At 41.6% G+C, this 23,633-nt stretch overlaps 2 protein-coding genes across 2 annotated transcripts; one reads left to right on the forward strand and one right to left on the reverse strand.

Annotated features, from left to right (window-relative positions):
- Positions 1–1,760: 1,760 nt before the first annotated feature.
- Positions 1,761–14,325, reverse strand: LOC310791378 (lactase-like protein; the record flags this gene model as incomplete). Its single annotated transcript, XM_083653070.1, has 13 exons — positions 1,761–1,876; positions 3,007–3,070; positions 3,195–3,394; positions 4,510–4,636; positions 5,873–6,143; positions 11,643–11,808; positions 11,893–11,947; positions 12,521–12,616; positions 12,744–12,872; positions 12,986–13,095; positions 13,218–13,305; positions 13,910–14,070; positions 14,199–14,325. 13 exons carry the CDS (start codon positions 14,323–14,325, stop codon positions 1,761–1,763), a joined length of 1,710 nt encoding a protein of 569 aa, XP_083509196.1.
- A 3,292-nt stretch (positions 14,326–17,617) lies between these two features.
- On the forward strand, positions 17,618–22,392 carry crybgx (crystallin beta gamma X; the record flags this gene model as incomplete). The annotated part of the gene is made up of 6 exons (XM_083653078.1): positions 17,618–17,673; positions 18,632–18,680; positions 19,437–19,558; positions 20,447–20,582; positions 21,641–21,780; positions 22,260–22,392. The coding sequence occupies exons 1-6, from the start codon at positions 17,630–17,632 to the stop codon at positions 22,390–22,392; spliced, it is 624 nt and encodes a 207-aa protein (XP_083509204.1). The 5' UTR covers positions 17,618–17,629.
- Positions 22,393–23,633: the final 1,241 nt, after the last annotated feature.

A 23,633-nucleotide genomic window follows, 5' to 3' on the forward strand; every position in this document is an offset into this window, starting at 1 on the left:
GACCAGCGACGATGACACAAATGGATGCCGTGCTGCAAGCTGCCCCTTGAGGAAAGGACATGCCTTATCTGGGTTCAACAGTATTACACCAGCCTCTGTGGCTGCAATGCATGTGTGGGTTTCTGTGTAACAGATGGGTGTGTCCATCCAGTTGTCTTTCATTTGAAAGTTTCTTCAAACATCTCACTGCAAGGCAAAAAATATACTTCATTCTGTGCTTAAGACACATTTCTTAGTGAACTTTCCTAAGATTAAAAGTAAAAGCAATACATATTTCTGACTAAACACATGAGCAGTGATATCATTTTGACTGGGGTGGCTGAGCAGGGATGTCTGAACCTGATGTCTGTTTATTCTGACATCCTATCCTCTTATAGAATGAAGGAAACTGTCCTGTCTGAACCAATTTACCCCCCCCCCCCCCACCGCCATTTCCCCACATTTAGAAGCTCTTTATGAGCATTTTTCTGCATGAAGTTAGGAGCTCTTGAGTTCCCCTTGGTGCACTGTGGCCTGGGGGGGGGGGGGGTGAACTTAAACACCCTGCCAATTTTCAACCAGCTTTGTATGATTAGAACATCAGTATATCAGAAAACTAAACAGTTTTGAAGTCATTCATTTGGTTTGACACAGACACAAGCAGAGAGCGATGTGTGTGTGGTGTGTATGTGTGTGTGTGTCACATATTTGGAGACCTGTGTTCCAGACCAGGCGGGTGTAACTCCCAGGGGTCATCCACTAGTTTCTGGAGCCATATATTTGCATAATCTTGTGTGATAACTTCTCTTGATAGCCAGTCTCTTGGATAATATCAGAATGTTTTTTGGTGCGTGTGTGTATTTGTGTAAATGATTTTATTTATATATTCACTGTACTTATTGTGTTAGTTTTGCTACTCTCCTACTCAAGGCCCCCCCCCCCCCCCACACACACACACACACACACACAGTGACATTTGAATATCATATGCATTGAAATATAGTTACACACACACACACACACACACACACAGTGAAATTTGAATATCATATGCATTGAAATATAGTTATACATTACCTGATCTATTGAGTCAAAAAAATAAATCTTGTTTTCTCACTCAATAATTAGCATTATTTTCAGCTCATCGTTAAACAGAATTACATGTATGCATTTTCACAACTCTTGAATTTATTTTATTTTATTGAGGATGAATTCAATTATGATCCACAGATCATATACATACAATATACAGTCATAGATTATAAAACCTCTCCATTTATCTTATTTCTCCATTTTAAAAACCAATTGACGTTGGAACCTTCCATCCTCTCTGCAATATGTGTATAAAAGTGGTGGGTGGACACACGGCTATTGTTTAACTGCTTATCAAAAACCACACAAGACCAGTTTGTTCAAAAATAAAATAGGGTATCTTGAAACAAAGCTCATTAGCTCATTTCACATCAAATACCAAGCTTGAATTAATTCATCTGGAATCGTGCTGACATCTATTGGCTGTTATCATGTCGGCCTGAAAAAGTGTCTGTTCGCTCAAAATGCAACAGAATGACAAATAAATCAACAGAATGAATTGACAGAAAATAGCTTCACATAACAGCTTTGAAAGCAAAATCACTCTCAGGTTGATTTCTTCCGCTTCAAGGCCGCTATGAGGTCTTGCATGGTGAAAACAGAAGTGTGTGTGTGTGTGTGTGTGTGTGTGTGTGTGTGTGTGTGTGTGTGTGTGTGTGTGTGTGTATGTGTGTGCGCATGTGTGTGTTTCAGAGGCGTCCGCGCAGCAGGAACATGAGGAAGACTGCACTGAGGAGAATGCAGAGCGTACACACAGTGGGCACCACAATCTCTGTTACCATTTCCATGTGGCCTATCAAGGGATCTGAAACAGACAGCAGAGACATTTCCAATTCCATGTTCAATATTCAAAGAAAGCATCCACTGGACATGGTTCACACAGGCCCTGGGAATCCTTGAAGGTTTGTGGATTTGAAAAAATAAATTAAGCCCTTAGTATTATTATTATTATTATTATTATTATTATTATTATTATTATTATTATTATTATTAAATGATTAATTAATTAATTGATTTTTATTTATTTATTTATTTATTTATTTATTTATTTATTTATTTATTTATTTATTTATTTATTTATTTATTTCAAATGAATGGATGGTCTTAAAATAGTATCCAAACTCATCAATATGCCTGTTTTCTGTTTAAAATGATTAAAAGGTTGAAAAGGAATTCAACAAGATTTCTTCATATGACGAGATCATCTATGGCAGGGATGCTCAACTTGCTTTGCCGGGGGCCACTTTTGTAAAATGACAGGAGGCTATAGGGGCCTAATATTAACAAACATTAATATACATTTTTCTGTAGCGGATTGTAGGTTTTTGGGGTGTCAGCCAGAGTTTAGTCTGACAATCTTGCGCACACTTATGTTAAGTAAGTTAGTTAAGTACATACATAAGTGCCTGGGTGGCGAGCAGACAGCGGTATTTGACAATTTAGCTGGAGCTCAGTCAAACTTCATTTCACGTTAGTTTTCATTGTGAATTAGAAAATAGTCAGGGGGCCACCCTGCACCCTATCGCGGGCCGCATCTGGCCCCCGGGCCGCAAGTTGAGTATCACAGATCTATGGTGTCTACTGTCTAATTCTCACCAATGTCATGTCTTAGCCCCGAAAAGGTCAATTTTGAGCCCTTGAATTTCCCCAAAACAAGTCTGAAATGCATTGAACAGTGCTTAAATGTGATGTCCAGGTGAGCTGCAGCGTCATCTCACACATTTGACTCTTTGTAGCTCTAAACTTCATCATGCACTGGCCAAGCCTTTGGCATCCCTGCATGTTCCTTATTTTCCTGGGATTTTCTTCTAGCTGGAGGGGCAAAACAAAGACAAACCCTGTTAGATGTTAGAATAAGGAAATCGAGACAGAATTGTCCTTTGTTTTGCCCCACCTAGCTTATCACACCTTGTGGTAATTCTGGGTGGCACTCACCTGCAGCTAGGAGCTGGTTGCTGGAGGAGCAAGTCTCTATGGCTTTCCTCTTCCAATTCTCCACCTGGAAAGACACAACCGACTCTTAGTGGGCTTATAATCAATTTTTTCATTGTTTTTCTATATTTTCATACAATATGTAATTTTATGGTGGAATGTGTTTGTAGTTCACGAGAAGGAGACTTTACCTCTCTCTGGTTGGGAAAGCCGTTGGAGCTGATGATGCGTTTGTAGTACTCAACGGAGGCTTTTGGGTAACGTGGTTTGTTTTTGTTCCTGAAGTCCACATAGTAGAGTCCAAACCTCTCGGAGTAGCCTTCATCCCACTCAAACTTGTCCAGCAGGGACCATGCTGTGTAGCCCTTCACATTCACCCCATCCTTCATTGCTATGATATGGACCAGGAGAAGAAAGAAAACAAGGAGACATGTTGTTTATTTATTTGCCACTAACATGCAAGTTAAATAAACCTAAAATAAATTAATAAAATGAAAAAAGTTGATCAGTAAAAGGAGATTAGAAACAAGGTTAAAGACTAAATATGAGGCAGTCTCTAGACTCGAGTCCCAATCTTAATTGTTTTGAGACTTGACTTGATGCACGAAGGGAATACTTGAGACATGACTTGGCTTTTGATGACTTGGGACTTGAATTTGACTTGTACTTTAATGACTTGGAAAGGTTTCTAAAGTTTCGACAAAAAAACTTGTGTTTGTGTAAATGGTAGATTGAAAGTGATGAGATTTGTTCCACCAGACGACTTTATTTAAATTCTGAATTTGAATAGAATGTATTGAATGTATTGCATTGAAATGATTGAGGTTGAAACCAAATTAAGTAGAAATCAAAACTCATGATGCTCTTATCAAATTGTTATCTTATTATTAAAATCAATTTGCATTGAAAAGTCCTAGATATTTTTGTTTTCTTTAAAGATATTAAATTGATTTGTTCTGACTTGACTTGCTGTTCTATTTAGACTGGGACTTGACTTGAGACTTGTGCCTCAATCAAGACTCGAGACTGACTTTGGACTTAATCAACATTTACTTGATCACACCTATAGAGAGGCAAAGTGAACGTCACTTCCTGCTTCAGCACTGTACCAGAGATTTTCATCCGCCATTTATTTTCCCATAGACATTTCGTAAAAAGGTTATAAAAAGGGTTTTACTTGGTCAAACCAAATGGTTCAGCTAGCGCTATAATCGGGAGAGACCATAGAACATTTCACTCAGACGGTCCAAAACTTAAAAAAATAACATTGAACAAATGTTTGTTTTTTTACGTTTTGGTCTGAGTGAAATGTTATGTGATCTCTCTTGTTTCTAAATATATCTGTACCGTTTGGTTTGAACAAGTCAAACTATTTTTATAAGCATTTTACGAAATGTCTATGGGAAAATAAATGGCGGATGGAAATCTCTGGTACAGTGCTGAAGCAGGAAGTGACGTTCCACTTTGGCTCTCTATGTTCGCGATGTATGGAGTTTTGTTTCTGACCTTTGAGCATCTCGTTGATGTAGTCTCTGAAGAATTGCATTCTCCAGTCGTCACACAGGTCGGTGCACATCATCTTCTCCGAGACGCCGTTCTCTGTAACGTAGATCATGGGGTTTCCATACTGACTCTGTTGGGGAGATGTGGCATTACATTCATGTTATACTCTGTGTGTACTGAGTCTGTTGGGCAGATGTGGCATTACATTCATGTTATACTCTGTGTGTACTGACTCTGTTGGGGAGATGTGGCATTACATTCATGTTATACTCTGTGTGTACTGACTCTGTTGGGGAGATGTGGCATTACATTCATGTTATACTCTGTGTGTACTGACTCTGTTGGGGAGATGTGGCATTACATTCATGTTATACTCTGTCTGTACTTGCAGATATTGTTATGCTTCAATAAATGGTGAATGGACTGCATTTATAGTGTTTTTATCAGGTTTTTATCCAAAGCACTTTACAAAGCCTACATTCACCCATTCACACCGATGGCGGCAAGCTACAATGCATAATGTTCACTGATGCTATGCATTCACCTTATGTAGCACCGCCCACTTGACCCATTGTGTCACGACTTCCTGTTCAAAACGCCGGCTGTGTTACCTGCTCAAACTAGTCTGACTCACCTGGTCAAACCTAGTTTGACTCACATATGAGTCCGACTAGGTTTATGAGTCACAGGAAGTGTAAACACAATCAGAACTTCCGATTGTGTTTGTACTTCCTGTTAGTCTCTCAAGCCAGATTGTCTCAAACATATGCTTTAACCATACTTCCCACTCTTACAGTCTATAATGTGGGCAGGTATGTTTATATATCACACAAATGTTTGGACATAAAAAACTTGGACATCAAATTCAAGCATGTTGCAATTACTTTGGTTTCAATGTCTTGTTTGTTGAAACTGTATACTTTGATTAACTGTCATGTCAAAATTAGGCATCATATTAAGCTTTATGTTTTACTCATTTTAATTAAAGAAATCCTGCACCCCTCTTCCTTTAAAAACAAAAACAAATCTATATTTTTTGGGGTTTGTGAAGTATTGATGTTGGGAGGGAGAGAGCTGAGGCATATTGAGGAATCTGGGTGCTATGTTTTAATAAATATTTTCAAGGCCATAAACTCGTTTTCAAAAACTTGAATCAGATCCCTTTGTCTCAAAGGCTTATCAATGCTATCGGTAACCCTGGTTTTTATTGTTTATGTTCTATTTTTATATAAACTTCTTTACCTGCTATATCCTTTTGCTGCTGTTACAACCCAGGTCCCTAACAGCTTCATATAGCGTCCCCTTACCTTATTATCTAATATAGCTTCAGATTTGGAAGGTTTTACACAAAATTGCCTTTGCGTACCTTGACAAAGTTCAGCAGGCGACGGAATCCCCATGGAACTGAATAGAGCCACTCTGAGCCGGGATCTGGCCAGCGGGGGTCAACCAGCTCAGCCAGGTCACGGTCGGCGAAGTAGCTGCTCCCTCGGCCTGATGGGTAATTCTTCTGGGTGATGTAACGGGTGGTGAAGTGGCCGATGCCCAGGAAGTCACAGGTGCCTTTAATGTAGCTCTTCTCCTGAGGCGAGAAGACAGGCAGCCGCGACACTCCCAGGCCCTGCTGGGCACTCTTCCTGCCTGGGCGGGGCAACACATGTCATTTCAATTTTATTGATTTGTGTAGGGACAGATACATGTCCATATAACGTTTACCAAAACATCTGATGATCATGTCCTGTACCACAGAAATGACCAGGCAGTGAAAAAATAAATAAATAATAATAATTAATTAATTAATTAATTAATTAATTAATAAAAAAAAAGATTTTTAATAGAAAAAAGTGGATAATAACGCAGCATGTCGGTACATGCCAACTTTGTAAACTTAAACTCTGAAGACCCGGGTTCAATTCTCTACTCCGGCGGTTCACAACCTTTTCCAACTCATGGCCCACTTGAAAATCTCCAAAATTGTTCGCGGCTCACATGCGACCGTAAATCGTACGGAGGCCAAATAATGCGTTCTCAGAGCACTTTTTATTTTAATGATAAAAGGAGCTGTCCATCAGCACCATGCAGAAATCAGAAACTAAAAGTGAAGGGATGTCTGCAATAGGCTAATGAATGATTAATTTATTACCAATTGAATAACGGTATTATTCAACAATGGAGAAATGCATTCTCATATATAATCATAATAATTTACTCCCCCCCCCCCCCACAAATATAATGTTTTGCAAATGATTTGGTGGACCACTTGCAATACCGTTGCGGCCCACCAGTGGGCCCTGGCCCACAGGTTGGGAATGGCTGCCCTATGCGTTTAATTTTCTGTCAATTTTCCCTACTGAGCAAAAGTGACCTAATCCTAACAAGGTGGTTCTCAACCCTGTTGGCTTGTGACCTCTTACGACAAAAGCTTCTTGCAGGCTACAATATGCAGAGTGACCTACAACAAAAGCTTCTTGCAGGCTACAATATGCAGAGTGACCTACAACAAAAGCTTCTTGCAGGCTACAATATACAGAGTGACCTACAACAAAAGCTTCTTGAAGGCTACAATATGCAGAGTGACCTGCAACAAAAGCTTCTTGCAGGCTACAATATGCAGAGTGACCTACAACAAAAGCTTCTTGCAGGCTACAATATGCAGAGTGACCTACAACAAAAGCTTCTTGCAGGCTACAATATACAGAGTGACCTACAACAAAAGCTTCTTGAAGGCTACAATATGCAGAGTGACCTGCAACAAAAGCTTCTTGCAGGCTACAATATGCAGAGTGACCTACAACAAAAGCTTCTTGCAGGCTACAATATGCAGAGTGACCTACAACAAAAGCTTCTTGCAGGCTACAATATGCAGAGTGACCTACAACAAAAGCTTCTTGCAGGCTACAATATGCAGAGTGACCTACAACAAAAGCTTCTTGTAGGCTACAATATGCAGAGTGACCTACAACAAAAGCGTATTGCAGGCTACAATATGCAGAGTGACCTACAACAAAAGCTTATTGCAGGCTACAATATGCAGAGTGACCTACAACAAAAGCTTCTTGCAGGCTACAATATGCAGAGTGACCTCCAACAAAAGCTTCTTGCAGACTACAATATGCAGAGTGACCTACAAAAAAAGCTTATTGCAGGCTACAATATGCAGAGTGACCTACAACAAAAGCTTCTTGCAGGCTACAATATGCAGAGTGACCTACAACAAAAGCTTCTTGCAGGCTACAATATGCAGAGTGACCTACAACAAAAGCTTCTTGTAGGCTACAATATGCAGAGTGACCTACAACAAAAGCTTCTTGCAGGCTACAATATGCAGAGTGACCTACAACAAAAGCTTATTGCAGGCTACAATATGCAGAGTGACCTACAACAAAAGCTTCTTGCAGGCTACAATATGCAGAGTGACCTACAACAAAAGCTTCTTGCAGGCTACAATATGCAGAGTGACCTACAACAAAAGCTTCTTGTAGGCTACAATATGCAGAGTGACCTACAACAAAAGCTTCTTGAAGGCTACAATTATATGCAGAGTGACCTACAACAAAAGCTTCTTGCAGGCTACAATATGCAGAGTGACCTACAACAAAAGCTTCTTGCAGGCTACAATATGCAGAGTGACCTACAACAAAAGCTTCTTGTAGGCTACAATGTGCAGAGTGACCTACAACAAAAGCTTATTGCAGGCTACAATATGCAGAGTGACCTACAACAAAAGCTTATTGCAGGCTACAATATGCAGAGTGACCTACAACAAAAACTTCTTGCAGGCTACAATATGCAGAGTGACCTACAACAAAAGCTTCTTGCAGGCTACAATATGCAGAGTGACCTACAACAAAAGCTTCTTGTAGGCTACAATATGCAGAGTGACCTACAACAAAAGCTTCTTGAAGGCTACAATTATATGCAGAGTGACCTACAACAAAAGCTTCTTGCAGGCTACAATATGCAGAGTGACCTCTTATAACAAAAGCTTCTTGCAGGCTACAATATGCAGAGTGACCTACAACAAAAGCTTCTTGCAGGCTACAGTATGCAGAGTGACCTACAACAAAAGCTTCTTGCAGGCTACGATATGCAGAGTGACCTACAACAAAAGCTTCTTGCAGGCTACAATATGCAGAGTGACCTACAACAAAAGCTTCTTGCAGGCTACAATATGCAGAGTGACCTACAACAAAAACTTCTTGCAGGCTACAATATGCAGAGTGACCTACAACAAAAGCTTCTTGCAGGCTACAATATGCAGAGTGACCTACAACAAAAACTTCTTGCAGGCTACAATTATGCAGAGTGACCTACAACAAAAGCTTCTTGCAGGCTACAATATGCAGAGTGACCTACAACAAAAGCTTCTTGCAGGCTACAATATGCAGAGTGACCTACAATAAAAGCTTCTTGCAGGCTACAATATGCAGAGTGAGCAGAGCACACAAAGAATGATTTCGCCTTCTCAGGTTCTTTCATTTGATTATCAGAGTATCAAGAGTATTTCAGAAGATTTCTGAGGGGTTCCAGCCCCCAGGTTGAGATGCCCTAACCTTCACCAAATTGCTTTGGTTGCTTCCCTTCACCATAACCCTATAGGTACAGTATGAATCAAGGGCGCATGACTTTTCCTAAGATATCATACAACAGCTTGTACGAGAACATGTTGCGTTTCTTTGAGGCCATTTACACCTGGCATTAACATGCGTTTTCTGCCTTCAGATTGCAATCAGATTGTGCTTGACCACTTGAAATGCCAGGTGTAAACGCCCCCAAGACACATTGAGGACGGATTGCAATCTGATCGGCCAAACCACCTCCGGAGGTGGTCAGGGATGCATTGTGTACACATTCAACACGAGTGTAAATGCAATGTGTCCTCTCAATCTGGATACAGCAACTGTATGTGGCTTGAGAGGACACCCATTTTGGGTGTTAATAAGTTATCTGGATGTTATCTGGATAAGGAAAAACGCATGTTAGCACCAGGTGTAAATGGAATCAGGCTAATGTGGACAAGTACAATCTGATTGCAATCTGATGGAAGACAACGCATGTTAATGCCAGGTGTAATGCCTCAGAGACGCACGGTCACTACACTACTCCAACATCATAAACAAAAATCCTGGAAACTCCAAGCAGCTTTTCACCACTATAAACCATCTCCTCAAGCCACAAACCCCATCACAAGCGGAACCCACAGATGAACAGTGCAATGGTTTTATTGACTTTTTCCGGGCAAAAGTAAACAACATCCGTTCTCTCCTCTCCAACATCTCATCTCTACATCTCCCAAATGCTGACCCTCAGCCTGTGATTTCCCAGCGTCTCTGCCACTTCGATGAAGTTACACCGAGAGAGGTTGAGGGCATCATTTGTAAAATGAAAGCCTCCACCTGCACCCTGGACCCTTTTCCCACTGCCCTGGTGAAATCAAACATCCATACTCTATCCCCCCTGATCACCCATGTCATTAACCACTCCCTCCAAGCCGGCCATCTTCCATCTGCTCTGAAAACTGCTGTCATCAGACCCCTCCTCAAAAAACCCACCCTTGACCCAGACGTGCTTGCCAATTACAGGCCGATCTCAAACCTTCCATTTCTCTCAAAGGTGATGGAAAAAGTGGTTGCTGCTCAGCTCCAGGGCCACCTAAACTCCAACGAGCTATACGAAAAGTTCCAGTCTGGTTTCCGCACCGCCCACAGCACTGAAACAGCTCTGGTCAGGGTCACAAATGACCTGCTGATGGCGGCTGATGCTGGCTCTCCATCCCTTCTGGTCCTCCTGGATCTGACTGCAGCATTTGATACTGTTGACCATAACATTCTCCTCAACCGCCTCCACTGCATCGGTCTCTCTGACTCTGCTCTACACTGGTTCCAGTCCTACCTGTCTGGCAGAACCGAGTATGTCGCCCTGGGGGACGCAAAGTCCCGGACGCACTCTGTCATCTGTGGAGTCCCCCAGGGGTCAGTTCTCGGACCCATCTTATTTATTCTGTATATGCTCTCCCTTGGTAGTGTCATCAGCCGGCATGGAATTTCATTCCACTGCTACGCTGATGACACGCAGCTCTACCTTAAAACTGTCCCAAACCCCTCTGCATCTTCATCATCTCTCACCACCTGCCTTGAGGAGATAAGGGCGTGGATGAATGACAACTTCCTGCAGCTAAACGGCTCCAAAACTGAAACCATTCTAGTTGGCACCCCCCACCAGGTCCAGTCATCCCCCATAACCCACATCACCTTCTCTGGCCAAACCATCCCCCTCTCCTCATCGGTCATCAACCTGGGCGTTAGGTTCGACCCTCACCTGTCATTTGACGCCCACATCAAACACCTGTGCAAAACCTCATTCTACCACCTCAAGAACATTGCAAAACTCCGTCCCACACTCAGCCTGCCAGACGCTGAGAAACTCGTCCACGCCTTTGTCTCCTCAAGGCTGGACTACTGCAACGCGCTCCTCATCGGGATCCCCAGCAAGAGCCTCCAGAAGCTCCAACACATTCAAAACTCTGCTGCGAGGATCCTGATGAGAGTACGAAAGTACGACCACATAACCCCCATCCTCCACTCTCTTCACTGGCTCCCTGTTTCCTCCAGAATCGAATACAAAATCGCTCTGCTGACACATCAATGTATCCACGGCCATGCCCCCCCATACCTCAAGGAACTCCTCATAACTCAAACCTCCTCCCGCAACCTCCGCTCAAATAACAATCACCTCCTCCATCCCCCCAGAACCAAGCTCCGCACCATGGGAGACCGGGCCTTCTGCTCTGCCGCTCCCCGTCTGTGGAACACTCTTCCCGACCACCTAAGAGCTCCACAGACGGTGGATGCTTTTAAAAAGGGACTGAAAACTTTCCTTTTTAATAAAGCCTTCTAGTTTTGTGCTTTCCTTAGTTTTTAGGCTTTTTATGTGATTTTTTAGGTTCTTTTAATGTTCTTTTAATCTTTTATTTACTTAAAAAAAAAAAATATTCCCCTCTTAATTTTTTATTATTTTAATTATTTTATCTTATTTTTATTTTATTTTTACTCTGTAAGCACTTTGGGATTTTGTCCAAAATGAAAAGTGCTATACAAATACAATCTATTATTAAATGGCCTCTGTGTGACCGCTACGTACCGATGTAATCTTTCATGACCTGAGGATAGTCTCCGTTGAAGAGGGGAGTAGCAAACCAGCCCATGTAGAACTGGACGTATCTCTCCGCTGCCTCGATGTCCCTCTGGTTGGAGATGTCCACCGGCTCACCCCAGTCCGCAGACAGGGAGATCCCAACCAAACCTGGACAGACACACAGTTTCACTTCCAACCAGTCAAAAGGACACGGATGGGTTTCACAAACACAATTGAAGGTAAATTAGTTACCTTTCTGTTTGCTTCGCCACTGAGTGTCATAAGTGTGCCAAACCTTAGCATGGGCCTATTGCAAAGAAAGATAGAAGGACAGTATTACCTTGATGTGTGTTGTATGCATATACTGTATATATATAGCAATCAGTGTTGGGGGTAACTCATTACAAAAGTAACATATTACATGTAATATATTACTTTTAGCAGTAACTCAGTAATATAACTTATTACCAATAGGATTTCAGTAATATTATAGCAGTTACTTTGTCGAGTAACTCAAGTTACAAATTTAGTTAATTTTTGTTTTTAATCACAGCACATATTTAAATAAAGATACAAGCATTTCCTAATCAAACTGTCTGTTTTTATGCAAATAACCACTATAGATGACAGTTTAAATTATTTTTCGGGATGGTTCCCGGGGCAGCGGATATTATTCTGCTACTGCAGTTATTTTGGTGAAAGTAATGCAAAAGTAGTGTAATAAGTAATGAGTTACTCAACACAGATAGTAATATTGTAAAGTAATGTATTACTTTCAAATGAAAGTAACTAGTAATATGTAGTACATTACATTTTGAAAGTAACTTGCCCAACACTGATAGCAATAGACCACTGACCCATGACTCCAGTATTACCTTACCTTGATGATATGGTGGGCAGCTTTGTAAGCGCCTGTTCCTCTTAGCTTCAGCCCAGGTGCATGTTCTCCTGTTTCATATCCTTCTACAGCCATGGACTGGAACCACAATACAGACAGAAAGATACAGTATGCAATACAATCTACCATTACATTTGCATTTACAGCGTCTTTCTCAATCTCACATTTCAACTTGATATCGTCCATGACGACATACTGTACGTACCCATGGGTTGTTGAACGTGATCCAGTGTTTCACTCGGCTTCCAAATCGTTCAAAGCAGAAGTTGGCAAAGTCGTTGAAGTAGTTCACCATGCTGCTGTTCTGCCAGCCGCCATACTTCTCCTCTAAGACCTGGGAAGTCACAGCATGCATAGAGCAGAGTTCAAGGCTTTGACCGGCATCTAACTTTTGTTTTCAACGAGCAAAATGGAAAGTCAGAACAAATGCAAGTGTACAGCGCTCACCTGGGGTAAATCCCAGTGATACAGGGTAACAATGGGCGTGATCTTATTGTCCAGAAGCACACTAATCAGATCATCGTAATATTTGATTCCCTTCTCGTTGATGTATTCACCTGAAACAGTTGCAGTCAGCATTCACTATCATAGCATCAACACACAGTCATGCAGCGTACAAGTGAATATTTGTGGAATCTCTGATACTATCGATGAGATACAAGTGGAGGTGTCTGGTTACTTTTCAGTCCGTTGGGTAAAATCCTTGGCCAGGAGATGGAGAAACGATAATGATTCAACTTCATGTCCTTCATCAAGGCAATGTCATCCTTCAAAAACATGGAGCAGAAAAACACATTTCAAAAAATGTGATTGTTGCATTTTTATGATTACGCCATGTGTGTTTTATTCAATTTTTACGTTTTAAGTTCCTCAAAGGAAATGTTTTCGCCCCTGATAGTTGGTCTGTCTGTCTGTCTGTCTGTCTGTCTGTCTGTCTGTCTGTCTGTCTGTCTGTCTGTCTGTCTGTCTGTCTGTCTGTCTGCCTGTCTGTCTGTCTGTCTGTCTGTCTGTCTGTCTGTCTGTCTGTCTGTCAGCAGGATATGTTATAAACTCATGAACAGATTTCCATGGAATTTGGTGGACAGATCGGCCTTGGGCCAATGCACAATTGATTGGATTTTGGCGATGATATTGATCTGGGTTTTCTACCATTAGACAATTTTCGCCCTATTGAACTATTAGAGATAGAGACTTGATTACAGATCCTACGGTTGCTTTTGCTGAATCAAGAAATCAATTGAACTTCAAATCTAAGTTAGATGAAAAATGGGAGCCTTGTTCAGTGTTCGCTCTCCGAGTGCCTTCCAGTTTATCCGTCTAATTCCTGGACTTTTCTGGACAGATATCAAACACTCTTTACTGCATAATCACCTTGAATTTGTAGTAGCCTTCACACGACGAGTCTCCAGTGTCGTTTAGGAAGATTCTGCCTTTTTTGTGGGCAAATGCATCCCAGATACTCATTCCTTTGCCGTCTATATTCCAAGCTCCTTCGGTCTGATATGCAGAGCTTCCAGCCCCCCATGAGAAGCCTACAGTGGAACAGAAAGCCATAACGGTCATGGGCTTTGTTTTGAACGTTCACTTTGGCACAGACTTTGGCATTGAATCACCCTTGGAGCCTTCGTTTGGACAATTTCTGTTTTGCTACCGGTCATACCAGTTGGGAAGGTGCTATAGTAGAAAGACGATCTCTCATTCTTTGTCCAGTCAAAGTCCTCGCTGGCTGACACACACAGCACCAACACAAGCACATGGTACGGCCTCAGGATCCAGCGTGGCAGCATAGTGATCTTTGGCAAGGAGCGCACTGTCTTCGGTTACACCTACGCAAAGAGTAGATAGCACCACACATCTCAGTTTCAACACTGATTTCACAGATATGGTGCTTCAGATGCAGTGTTGCGGGTAACTCATTACAAAAGTAACTACAAAACTATTACATGTAATATATTACTTTTAGCAGTGACTCAGTAATATAACTTATCACCAAATAGGATTTCAGTAATATTATACCAGTTACTTTGTCAAGTAACACAAGTTACAAATGGACTTGGATTTATTTTAGATTTTTTTCATCAAAGGACATATTTAAATAAAGATACATTAATTTCCTAATCAAATTGTGTGTGTTTTTTAAATGCAAATATCCACTATAGATGACAATAACAAAGGGAAAAGGATAACATTTAGAATTTTGGATGGTTTACACTGACTTCAAGACGGTTGAAATTATTTTTCACAATGGTTCCGATGTCATTCTGCTACTGCTGTTAGTTTGGTGAAAGTAATTCAAAAGTAGTGTAATAATAAGTAACGAGTTACTCTACACAGACAGTAATATTGTAAAGTCACTTATTCCTTTCAAATGAAAGGAACTAGGAATATGTAGTATATTACATTTTGAAAGTAACTTGCCCAACACTGTCCAGATGGCAACTCAGACTGTCAAAACCTACAAAAAAGGTTACAAGGCTGCATCTCCTCTCAATCTGAAGCAAATCTCAGTGTCGAGTCGACCCTGAATCATATATATTTTGTTGATGACAGATCACAGGTCAGCTATGTGAAATGTACAGAGATGTCAAGATAAGGTAAAGATTAAGAAACTTACACAAAGGTGTCAGGTGGTGTCCAAAGGTTTAGAGCAAAACCATCCTAAAACAAATCCTAAATCTTAAGGATCAATGTATTCCACTCTGCCCTTTTCAGACCATGTGGATATTTGGAAGAATCTACTTTCATTTCAGCCAGCTATAAGACACACTGACACAAAATGCTATAAGAGACAGGAAATAAGCCAGCTTGTCCAGCACTGTCAGGATGAGCGACATTTCAAACCAGACAATTTAGTGGTGCGAAAGATAACCTTATAAAATATTAATCTTATCAAATAAGATAACCGCCTTGCGTTTTGAAGGGAAAAAAAGGCTAAAAATGTAACGTCGCCTCCTATCAAAGCCTGTGCTGCTGTGTCTATCCCTGTGTCTGTCCCTTTGCCCAGTCTGTTTCTCAGACAGCCGCCCCACTCAGAACCACATATAGATGTCTACCTGTAGCACGTCCTGCATTTGTCTCCGCTGGAAACGACTCCAAAATGCAAGAAACGTCCCCAAGCTTCTGGACCTGGTTAATGCTCACAAATGTCCCCGGGTGGGTTCAGAGCTAATGTCCCCCGAACAAAACACAGTGAGGCATCCAGTACATTTCCTGCTATTCAGTGCCCCCCCCCCCTCCTTTCCCCCCAAATACCCTGCCATTTGAAATCAATGAACTGTGAGGGTAATTTGCTGGGGCAAACAGATCTTTTGGAACAAGGATGGATTTTGACAATGTCAGCAAAGTTCATGTTAGTGAGTCTGATCCATTTGCAGCTTTTTGCAAGGCTTTCATTCAGCACATTCATATTTAGTGTCGTGAAAATATATATTCCCACTGAGAGCTTCATGGTATAATTATGTGGTTAATTAGTCCAGTAGTTCTCAAAGTGGGGTCCGGGGACCCCCAGGGGTCCTCGAGGGGTTCCAGGGGTTTCCCCCAGCAAAAAGGAGAATCATTTATTTCCCACTATATAATTCCATCCGTAAATAACACAATGACAGAATGTATAACTATTTTGGTCATGGGTTTCATACACTTTCTGTAATAAAACATCTAAAAGCAAAAATCTTGATCAGATGGGGGACCCTGCGACAAAATCCTATCTAATGGGGGTCCGGGGTCTAATTTGTGCCCGTTTAGGGGTCCTTAACGTGAACAAGTTTGAGAACCACTGAATTAGTCAAGTAAAAAGCACAGGAGCCATTCTATAAAATAGTGCTTAAATCTTTCACTGTTCATAATAACCAATCCCCTCATCCTATATTTTTGTCAAAGGAAATGACACCCTCGACATCTGTGCAAACTGCATAGAATACCTATTGACCTTATATTAGATTATTTTGAAACACACAGATTAATGTATTCATTCACTGAGCCTTTTGATCAAGTCAATCCTTTGTTAGAATAAATGTTGATAAAAAATAAAATAACAGATTACACCGAATTCATTGGGGTGGGGGGTGGAGGGGGGGGGTGTCCGAGTCCAAACACAAACCTAGATATAAATAGAAATTACACACACACACACACACACACACACACACACACACACACACACACACACACACACACACACACACACACACACACACACACACACACACACACACACACACACACACACACACACACACCAGAAATAACAGAAAATACCACAAGCTATAGGGTAGATAAAGCCTTTAATAAGCTGTAATTCTGCTCTCTACATATCATATATCAGATCAATACACAATATGTCAGATCACGAGGATCTCTACATTCACATTGTAATTTGTGAAATATCAGCGGTCAAATGCCAATGACCCAACTGTCCAGTGGAACTGTTCTGACCGGTTTGGTGCAGTAGACCCACTATACGTTCATAGAAGTGACATCGCCATACATTTTCATGGCCGAGGCCTCCACCATCAGTGCAACCTCCCTCAGGGTCACCGGGCCTATTCAGTCAATACAGTGTGTTAAAGCTGGCCCTGCACAAAGCATGAATACAACTATTCTCATCAGGGGCAAAGCATTGTTGTCGAAAATGCTGAATTGTTCAAAGCCAAAACTGTTAGCACTGCACTCCCTGTCCACACGTTTACATGTAAGTGTGTGTGTGTGTGTGTGTGTGTGTGTGTGTGTGTGTTTGTTTGTGCAGAAACACAATGCTTGTGTACTCACTACCTGTGTACTTTCTGTGTTTGTATACTTGTGTGCACACATGCATTGCTATTGCTTGCCGTGTGTTTTTTTTTGTGCTAATCTGTGTGCGGCTGTTTGTGGTTCATTTGTGTGTGTGTGTGTGTGTGTGTGTGTGTGTGTGTGTGTGTGTATTCAGACTTTGCAGAGAGAGGACAACATGAGCATGGGACAGTGTGTGTTTAGCATATCAATGGCTCGCCAGGCCCCGGCGACTCTTGCAGAACCACTATGAGCTTTCCAGTACCTGTCGGGTCAGGCTCACCTGGCTGTATTTAAGGGGCCTTCTTCTGGCCTCGCAGAGCCGGCATGAACATCTTTACTAAGGTCTCAGCATTAGCCCAACAAACCAGGTATGTTTGAGAGCACCGTGCAGCACACGCGGGCACCGAGCTGAGCTGTGTGTGTGTGTGTGTGTGTGTGTGTTTGTGTGTGTGTGTGTGTGTGGTGGAGGGGCGGGGGCAGGGGTCATGGTTGGACATCCCACCTCCAGCCTCGGTTTCCTCCAACCAGTTGCCCAAATCATTACAATTTTGATGATTTCAGCGGAGATGCTGCACACGCATACATCTGAGGTACAATCCGACTAAAACGGAGAAAACTAACATTCTTAAACTATAACAGAACTGATTTTTTTTTTTTTATCAATTTTTTTCCCTCCAGATTTGTCTCCCATTTTCTCCCCAATTGTACTTGCCAATACTGTACTGTACTGGCCTATTCCCTGTCGCGGCCGTTGCTCCACCCTCTCTGCCGAGAGAGGGACTATAGACTAGCACATGCTTCCTCCGATACATGTGCTAGTCGCCAGCCACTTCTTTTTTTCCCTGACAGCGAGGAGTTTCACCGACAGGACTTAGCGCGTGGGAGGATCACGCTATTCCCCCCCAGTTCCCCTCCCCCCCGAACAGGCACCCTAACTGACCAGAGGAGGTACTAGTGCGGCGACCAGGACTCAGATCCCACCCGCAGACACGGCTAATTGTGTCTGTATAGGAACCAGTAGAAGTACCACTGGCGGGAATTTAACCCGGGTCTCCACGGTGGTAGGCGAGGGCTTTTACGTACACTACCCAGACGCCCCAACAGAGCTGAAATTTGAAATTGAAATTTCAGTTGAAAATTCAAATTCATAGCCAAAATTCCATCGATAATTCTCAGGGACTCAGATCTGATATGCAAATACTTCCACAGCAACTCATGAAAATGATCAATAACTCCAGTTTTCACTTCAAAAGTGTCTCTTGAACATATTAATCTTCTTCATATTGAATGACATAATTCCCCATGAACGTGTTTCTCTGTCCACAGCAAGCTGGGGTCTGTGCTCCAACGTGCCTTCTACGGGTCCAGTGGGAGGGTGAGTCACATGACTGTGTGGGATATATGGTACTGAATAGTGTGTTTGTAGCGCTGACCTAAATAATGTTTATAATAAGTTTATTGTACTTTTGTATATATATATATATAATTTTGGGGGTTCCCAGATGTTTTATAGCAGTGATAGTCAACTTGCGGCCCGGGGGCCAGAGGCGGCCCGCGACAGGGTGCAGAGTGGCCCCCCGACCATTTTCTAATAATTTCACGTTAGTTTTCATTGTAAAACTAACATGAAATAAAGTTTGACTGAGCTCCAGCTAAATTGTCAAATACCGCCGTCTGCTCACTACCCAGGCACTTATGTATGTACTTAACCTAACTAACTTAACCTAACTAACTATCCGGTGTGCACAACATTGTCAGACTAAACTCCGGCTGACACCCCAAAAACCTACAATCCGCTACAGAAAAATGTATATTGTTTGTTTATTAACTGGCCCCTGGCCTCCTATCATAGCAAAGCAAGTTGAGTATCCCTGTTTTATAGGATAGGGAAGGGGGGGGCACATTTCTACTACAGTAGGCCTATACAACTTCATGTGTAGTTTTCTGACGTTTCCTAAATGTATCTTCTTTCTTGTGAAATACTGACTAGTTTTCAGCCTCTTGACCTCTGATGATGATGATGATGATGGTCAAATCGGAAAGAATGTCGAACTGTTCACCACTCGCCGTGTTGGGGGGTTGTCAGGAAAGTTCATTTGAAGGGGTCACAAGCCTCTCGTGTTTCTCTCAGGTGACCCTTTTCGAGCAGAGGAACTTCGCCGGCAGACGGCTGGACCTGAGTTCCGACTGCCAGAAACTCAGTGAGAAGAACTTCCCTGAGAGATGCAACTCTGTGCAAGTGGAGAGCGGAGCGTAAGTGGGCCACACACCGCCACCTACGGCACAGTATATGTCACTGCAACACACACACTCTTAATCGCATGAAAAGTGGAGTATAGACCTATTTTATGTTGAAAATAAAAACCCAACCTTTTTCTCTTGACGTGACCTTTCAGTGGTCATTCTTCTTCCATCATCACAGTATGCCTTTTATTGGTTAAACCCGCTCACAGAAGCTCCACGTGTGTAAAAAGTAGACATATACAGTTGACAAACCATCTAAAAACACCTGGACAGGATATAATATATATATAATCCACAAGTATATCACCATTTTTACCTCTGCCAAGGACGTTATGTTTTCATCGGTTTGTTTTTCAATCTTTAAGAAGAATATCTCAAAAACGTATGAATGGATTCCATGAAAATTGGTGGACAGATTGACCTTTGGTGATTTTGTGCATGTGTGTGTGTACTGTGTGTGTGTGTGTGTGTGTGTGTGTGTGTGACATGTGTGTGACATGTGTGTGACATGTGTGTGACATGTGTGTGTGTCTGTGTGTGTGTGTGTGTGTGTGACGTGTGTGTGTGTGTGTGTGTGTGTGTGTGTGTGTGTGTGGTGATCTGGAATTTCAACCACTGGATGAGTTATTGCTGTTTAGCCCCAACTACGAAACTCACAGGGATATAGTCTTGATTCCAACTCCTTAGAATATGTTTGCAGGATCAAGAAATCAATTTAACATTCAAAATTTGAAGTGATAGGAAAGATGTGTCGGGGTGTAACATCATCAAGTTAGAGAATTCTCCTGCAGTACTGGCTAAAGGTTTGCGCTCTGGGTTTCCTGTTTTTTCCCCCCTTGCTCCTCTCTCTGTGTTCCTATCTTTGACTCACCTCTCCTTCCTTCCTGTCCTTTGCAGGTGGATCGGTTACGAGCATGACAACTTCCGGGGACGTCAGTACCTGTGGGACATGTCCGACAGAGGGGAGTACAACTGCTACGAGAAGTGGTGCGCCCAGATGGACCACATCTCCTCTGTCCGCGCTGTCAAGCAGGTGAGGCGCACACGTACAGTACAGCAGCCACATACAGGTGTGTACATCAGGTGGTCAGAAAAATACAAATATGTATCAATCAAGAGATAAATGGATTGCACTCAATCTGAGCATAATTTCTATTGTCCTTATTAAGAGACAATCAGATCAAGAGTTTGATGCAAAAGGGTTTAAAATGTGTGTTATTGGAAAGCTCTTATTGAACTTCGTCTGATGGTCAAAAAAACACATTTGTAAACAAGATCAAAATCTAAATAAATGGAGGACAAATCCAAAAGAATCTAGCAAAAACCCTAGATAGATTTGGTGGTAAAAAGAAAGAAAGAAAGAAGTAACAAGTTAATAGCGTTATGTAGACAGAGGTCAGAGGTCAGAGGTGTCAAACTCATTTGAGTTCACAGGCCACATGCGATCCAATTTGGTCTCAAATGGACCAGATAAAGAAACTCCATGCATAATGACTTGGAAATAACATCTACAAGTTTCTTTTAGTGTAAAGAATTACACGTACTGTGTACATATAAAGAACACGTGCTCACATAGGGTTATCTCAGCTATGATAGGACTATCAAATAAATGATGAAATCTGTTGTCTGTAACTTTGTATTCAATGGTACTGAAAATATAGAACATAAGCTATTAGCCTTAAGTGCATCACATTGGATTGAAGGACTTCTCAGTGCAATTTTCACACTTTGTAAAGTCATCCTGTGGGGCCAGATTGGACCCTCTGGCGGGCTGGTTATGGCACCCGGGCCGCATGTTTGACACCCCAGAGTAGAATATTAAACTCATGTTAAAATAGTATAAGGACAGTATTTATGTTTTTATTGTAAAGTTCTGCTCTGCTGTAACAAAAATGTCTCTTAAACTCCCCCCACAATCAAATTTTTTCCTTTTTTTTTTGCCACAAACCCTTGAGACAGTCTGGTTTGTGCAGTGTCACCAATCCTGCTGGAGGTCTCTGATTACAAAGAATGTCCCGTTTTGGAAAGGGATAACATTGTGTCCACAAACACACCCACTCAGTGTATCTCTATGTGATGCCGCCTGTATAGGACAACAACCCCGCCAGAGCCCAGCTGTTCGAGAGAGCCGGCTTCTCTGGTAAGAAGATGGAGATCCAGGACGACATCCCCAACCTGATGAACCGCTACAGCCTCAACAGAGCCGCCTCCATCCGCGTCCAGGGAGGAGCGTAAGTGCACCGCCTCGCTCACACTCCATCTCCTGCTGTCAGTATCATTAGAACATCAGTAGTATATCAGAAAACTGTAAACGGTTTTGAAGTCTGTCATTTAATTGGACAGTTATTGAGTGTTAAAGTGTGGACCAGTGACATCACTGGTCCACACTAACTCAAATTAATAACTCATTAACTCAAATCAACTCTCAATAACTGTCAAACTAGATGAATGATGAATAGTTTGACAGTTATTGAGAGTTGATTTGAGTTAATGAGTTATTAATTTGAGTTAGTGTGGACCAGTGATGTCACTGGTCCACACTTTAACACTCAATAACTGTCAAATTAAATGAGACTTCAAAACCGTTTAGTTTTCTGATATACTACTGATGTTCTAATGATACAAAGCTGGTTGAAAATGGGCGGAGTGTTCCTTTAAGTGTTCAATACAGACCAGTACACCAGTCTAACCAGCCTCTGTGTGTCCACAGGTGGGTGGTGTACCAGGAGCCAAACTACAGAGGTCCTCATTACGTTCTGGAGAAACGTGACTACAACAACTCCTCTGACTGGGGCAGCCAGAGCAGCACTGTGGGCTCCATGCGCAGAGTCCGCTTCAACTGAGACAACCCCCCCTCTCCTCTCCCCTGACTCCAGGCAAGAGGACCTGAGGACTCACTTCCCACCAACGCACACACATGAAACCTGTCAGCTTTGCACAAACACACCAAAAACCTATTTTAGTAATAAATGGTGAAAAGACAAAGCACTTGTTCATTTTGTCATTTAATCAATGCTCATAAGGTGCAGAATTGTTGGCAAACTTAAAAGGATGTGAAACGTCAGATACATTTATGCTAAGAAAATCAAAATTGTATTAGACTTTTATCAAGACATTTATAACATAAATTAAATCTATGGAGCCAAAAAATAATGTAAGAAAAAAAACTATAATATATGATTAAAAATAATAATAATTTATAACTATAATGTGAGACAAGTTTCCTGGACAAATTCAATTAATTTTGAATTACTTTCAAGGTCTTGTCTTTAAGCGTAAGTCAAGGACTCAAGACAGTCATGTTTTGGGTAAGACATGACTTTGTTCAAAGTGAGGCAGAGGTTGCATTTGTTTGACTCATGATCTTGTTTAGGACAAGAAATCCTGGTGAACTCCTTCATTTAAATACAAATCCCCATCACATTCCTCAGGATATGAAGTGTTGATGCTACAAGGGAGAGCTGAGGCACCGGTTAGAACAATAAATGAATAAAATAAATGAATTTGGTTGCAAAATTGTTGGGGTCACAGATGAGCTTGGTTCATGTAGATTAGATATAGACCATAACATATTAGACTTTAGACCTAGACGACTGGATCCCCTCTGCGTTTGACTCGAGTCCAAGTCCTGTGACAACTCAAGCACTTCTGTATTTTGGCATTCCAGTCTAAGTAAAAGGATGAAGTTAGCATTTTTTTGTAAACTTGCCCTATTTGTGAATATTCAGATATACAGTCTATGATTCAGATCCAAGAAACGCTCAGAATATAGGCTGCAGAATCAACAGCACACAAGGATGAAAAGGTGAAAGACAAGCCATGTACTAAATTATGGTAGAAAAATCAAGATGGTTTAATTTCCCCCCATGAACAAATTATTCACAGTACTTCTAAAACACAAAGGGAATATAACAAATTACACACTTCTAAAACAATCTATGTGGAGCCAAATCAATGTCAAGAATTGAACGATTCATGTTTATCATACAATAGGCCCTCACCGCATGTATCACAGCAGAGATACAACTCCTGCACTGCAGCTGTAAAGTATATGTAGCTGATAGTAATGTATATTAATTCTGAC

Source organism: Poromitra crassiceps (assembly GCF_964638095.1).
Source record: "Poromitra crassiceps genome assembly, chromosome: 16".
NCBI classification, from domain to species: Eukaryota; Metazoa; Chordata; class Actinopteri; order Beryciformes; family Melamphaidae; genus Poromitra; species Poromitra crassiceps.